Source organism: Centruroides sculpturatus, unplaced genomic scaffold (assembly GCF_000671375.1).
Source record: "Centruroides sculpturatus isolate CEXI.00-Female unplaced genomic scaffold, Cexi_2.0 scaffold804, whole genome shotgun sequence".
NCBI classification, from domain to species: Eukaryota; Metazoa; Arthropoda; class Arachnida; order Scorpiones; family Buthidae; genus Centruroides; species Centruroides sculpturatus.
Genome location: NW_019385046.1, coordinates 105,995 through 110,309, shown reverse-complemented (window position 1 = coordinate 110,309; position 4,315 = coordinate 105,995). Strand labels below are relative to the sequence as shown.

At 36.2% G+C, this 4,315-nt stretch overlaps 2 protein-coding genes across 2 annotated transcripts in view; one reads left to right on the top strand and one right to left on the bottom strand.

Annotated features, from left to right (window-relative positions):
* The window catches only part of LOC111633858 (oxysterol-binding protein 1-like), a 17,929-nt gene extending 17,404 nt beyond the window's left edge, over positions 1-525 (bottom strand). The window contains exon 1 of the mRNA XM_023378494.1: positions 435-525. Within this exon, the coding sequence (XP_023234262.1) occupies positions 435-525 (91 nt within the window). The remainder of the gene's footprint in view (positions 1-434) is intronic.
* Positions 526-2,691: 2,166 nt separating this feature from the next.
* LOC111633874 lies at positions 2,692-4,304 on the top strand. Its single transcript, XM_023378510.1, has 2 exons — positions 2,692-3,572; positions 3,617-4,304. Exons 1-2 carry the CDS (start codon positions 2,894-2,896, stop codon positions 3,622-3,624), a joined length of 687 nt encoding a protein of 228 aa, XP_023234278.1. The 5' UTR covers positions 2,692-2,893; the 3' UTR covers positions 3,625-4,304.
* The last annotated feature ends 11 nt before the right edge of the window (positions 4,305-4,315 follow it).

The following is a 4,315-nucleotide window of genomic DNA, read 5'->3' as shown; positions in this document are numbered from 1 at the left end:
TCAAGATGAACATAATATATTTTTTTAAATTATTGAAAAAGTATTGCAAAATCATTTTTCCTGTGTCAATAATTAATATAATATACTATAAAATTTACAAAAATTCAATTGTATTTCAATCTAACTTAACTACTGAAATGTTTAAATATTATGTCTGTAGTTCAAATAAAAAATTTATATAATAAATAAATAAAACCTACTTACTTGCTCCTCTAACCGGTGTGAAGAAATACAAAAATAAACAACTTTGAAAAAACAAACATTTTCCGAACACCTTCCGTGTCCTTCCTCAGGTAAAACGGCTGGATTCCTTATTCTAAAACACCATTATGAAATTTTAAAAAGAACAAAATTCGAACAATGATTCGATTGTGCGATGTCCACTGCGCATGCATTGTATCTGTCGTGTCCCCATCATTCAGAATCGCATTTACTCTTCTCATACGTATGTGATGCACTATTTTTACTATGACCGTTACATGTCCTCGTGCATCCTCCTACACCAATTAAATCCTTAGTAATCATTATGTAATAAGGCTTGCCAAACTATCGAAAGAGCCATTTCTTCTCAGGAGTTAAGAATACGAGTGACTCATGTGACCCATTTCAATATAAAATAGCCACTTTTAGATCATTGGTCAGAAGAGCGTACACTCAATCATCCACTTGAGAGGCACTTGATAATGAGTTAGTTAAACCACATTGAGAGGATTACTAATATTCACGGCTACCATAATCTTATTCCAAAAATCTCGGACCGCCACAAAAGAACAGTAATGAACCTCAACACACAGACGAAGGCACATGGAGGGAACCAAGATATAGATGTAAAAAGAATACCGATTACGTTCAACCTGGCCTTGAGATCCATTTACGCATCTATCGTCAAAAAACGCAAGATCAACATCACATACAGGAGAATCCCAACAGTATTTGACGTGTTGCATAATGGAAAAGACCCATCTGACCCAAGTAAATTGCCAGGCATATACTGAATCCCAGTGAGAGCTGAGAGATTCAGTAGGAATTTAATCTACATAGGATCAACGAAACGCTTGATGGGGACCAAAATTAAGGAACACAAAGCAGGTATACAGTACAACAGAGCCACCACGTCACTCGCGATTTATGCATCAAAACAGGGCATCAATGTAGACTTCGCAGGGGCATCATTAATAGTCAAAACAACACGCATGGAACACCTCAAATGGCTAGAAGCGATAGAAATATATAAGGCGCACACTACATCTATGTGCATTAACTCACAAGAAGAAATGGCTCTTTCGATAGCTTGGCAAGCCTTATTACATAATGATTACTAAGGATTTAGTTGGTGTAGGAGGATGCATGAGGACATGTAATGGTCATAGTAAAAATAGTGCATCACATACGTATGAGAAGAGTAAATGCGATTCTGAATGATGGGGACACGACAGATACAATGCATGCACAGTGGACATCGCACAATCGAATCATCGTTCGAATTTTGTTCTTTTTAAAATTGCGTAACAGTGTTTTAGAATAAGGAATCCAGCCGTTTTACCTGAGGAAAGATACAGAAGGTGTTCGGAAAATGTTTGTTTTTTCAAAGTTGTTTCTTTTTGTATTTCTTCACACCGGTTAGAGACTCAATTAAGGTTTTATTTATTTATTTATTATACACACCCTGTTATAAAGAAGTTATAAAAAAATTTATATAATCATTCATTCTGTATCATAATCATAATCAATATTGTACAAAAGATATAAAGCAAATTAAAATGCTATATCAAAGAAAGCATAACAGATAAATGTATACACAAAATTTACTACATTTTAATGATCTTTATAGATATTAAGCAGGATACCAACAAAAACCTACATATCCTTGCCATTATTGCTCTACTTAATGTTCAAAATAAATTGTAACAAAAAATGAATAAACAAAACAATTAAATGATGATAAACACATCATTTATAGTCACACTGTTTCAAATACATGGATTAAATCAAGAAAAACTTTTATGAAAACAATAAACTAAGTTACTAGTTCACCCAAATTTATATAAAGTTAAAGGATCTAGAGAAAGTAATATTTATGCATCAGACCTTCTCTCTCAGAAATTTGATATGCAATGGCTCATTTGGCAATCCCTAAACCAATTTCATATGGAAGTTGATAGATTTACGTTTAATTTTAAAAAATGAGGTTATATTGGCAAATCTAATCTTTGTGAATGCAAAGAATGTCAGACAATAGAACATTTAAATATTTATTATGGACTATATAACAATCTCTTTAAGAAGTACCATATCTGCCATTTGGCCATTCAGTTTTCATAAAACTGAGTTATAGTTTTGTTACAAAGATGTAAAAAAAATTACCATGAGCTTTGACACTCTCTGAACATCAATTACAACAAATTAGATGAAAGTTTGAACAGTTACATTGTCAAAAAGCTCACAAACAATAATATACCATTGATACCATTCTATACTAACTTTAATTTAACAAAGTAAAAACTTAAAAAGAAATTTTAGAATATATATTAAACAAAATCAGTCATCATCATCATCATATTATTATTGTGTAATTTTAAAAACAGCATGAGAAAAGAGAACTTCACAGTTAAGTATTTTGTGGGCATGGAAATGTCAAGAAAGACATAGAAAGACTGGAAAGTGTTAAGACTGTTTCTAGATGTGGGCCGCTGGTCCCATTGTGAGTTTTCCGATTGCGTTTATTTGCGAATATTCCGGAGCGTTTTCTCTGTGATCTTTCGTGCTTTATCGTTGAGCTCTTGGGAAAGTGACTACCTACCTCCACGCGGTGCGGCCTGTTAGTACCTTTTAGGGAAGCCAAAGGTAGTTTCGACTTGTTAAAGGCCTTTTTCAAGGCTATTTGTTGTGTGGAATGGCAAGTAAGCCACCACACTTTGCGGTTCTCGCCCGGACAGGGGGAGAAGAAGGGCTTGCGGAAGAGACACAGGCATCAACTCCGTCTCTGCCAAGTCGGCAGGATGGATCGCACGGCAATAAGGTCATTGCCGCCAAAAAAGTTCAAGATGAACTGCATGAGTATCTTGTGGCTAATGCCCATTCCAAAATTGGGACAAGGGATCATATTCCCCAGATATTAAGGAGAGTTGAAACAATTATAGAACTTTTAACTGAAAGTGAAGAACTAAAGAAGATGGTGTCCAGCATACAGAAGAATTTGGAAGAACTGAAGGTTGCAGAAGAAAGAAGAGGAGGAAGATCTTTTGCGCAAGTGGTCGCCAGTCCCCCCTTGGTTAATAAGAGGGCGGTGGAGCCAAGGGAAGTGGTTATTGTGCAGCCTACAGAAGGAGACAGTGATGCTGAAAAAACTAAGATGACAATAAAAGAAAAAATTAATCCTCAGGCCTTGAAGATTGGAGTTAGAGGACTCAGAAAATTACGAAATGGGGCTATTGCCATTGAAGTTGAAAAGGCAAGTGATAAGTTAAAGTTACAAAAGGCAGTGGTCGAAATTCCTGGAATGACTGCTCGTGAGCCTAAAAAACGCACACCAAAAGTAATCATTCACTCAGTACCTAAGGATGTAGAGAAAGGTGAGATTTCAAAGTTTGTGTACCAACAAAATGAAATATTGCAGGACAATAATACTGGACTTGAGGAATTTGAAAAGGGTTTCTTGGTAAGATTCCCTCTTGGAAACAGAAACAGGTCCACATCTAGTTGGGTGGTGGACGTCAGCCCTCAAAATAGAATTAAATTGTTAAAGTTAGGAAAGTTAAATTTGCAGTGGGTGAGGTGTCCAGTAGAAGATTTTGTTCCTATTGTGCAATGTTTTAACTGCTGTAGAATGGGGCATTTTGCCCGGGATTGTAAGCAAGAGACTCCCACATGTAGCCAGTGTGGAGAAGGACATAGATACAAGGATTGTCAGAATAAAAATACCATTAAAATGTGTTGTAATTGTAAGAGGGACAAATTGGCTGACACTCGGCATAATGCCCTTGATAGGAAATGTCCGTTAGTTTTGAGGGCGAAGGCAATTTTGATTAGTCGAACCGATTATGGAGATGGAGCATATTAGTGACATAGAAGAAATTAAGGTTATTCAAGGAAATTTGCAGAGGGCAATTGCAGCTACCTCGTTGCTTAATAAAAGGTTAGAATCGAAGGATATAGCTCTTCTGCAAGAGCCGTATACAGTTAAAGAGAAGGTTGCATGTCTTAGTGGGAGGATTCAAGTTCTTCAACATGGCGGAGTCAAACCGCTGGCAGCCATAGCAGTGTCAATAGTGGGTGTGGATGTTCACTTCCATTCTGAACTTAGTAACGAACAGTG

What these genes read in the sequence shown, in the direction of transcription:
- LOC111633874 (XM_023378510.1), top strand. Translation starts at nt 2,894, where the DNA reads ATGGCAAGTAAGCCACCACACTTTGCGGTTCTCGCCCGGACAGGGGGA.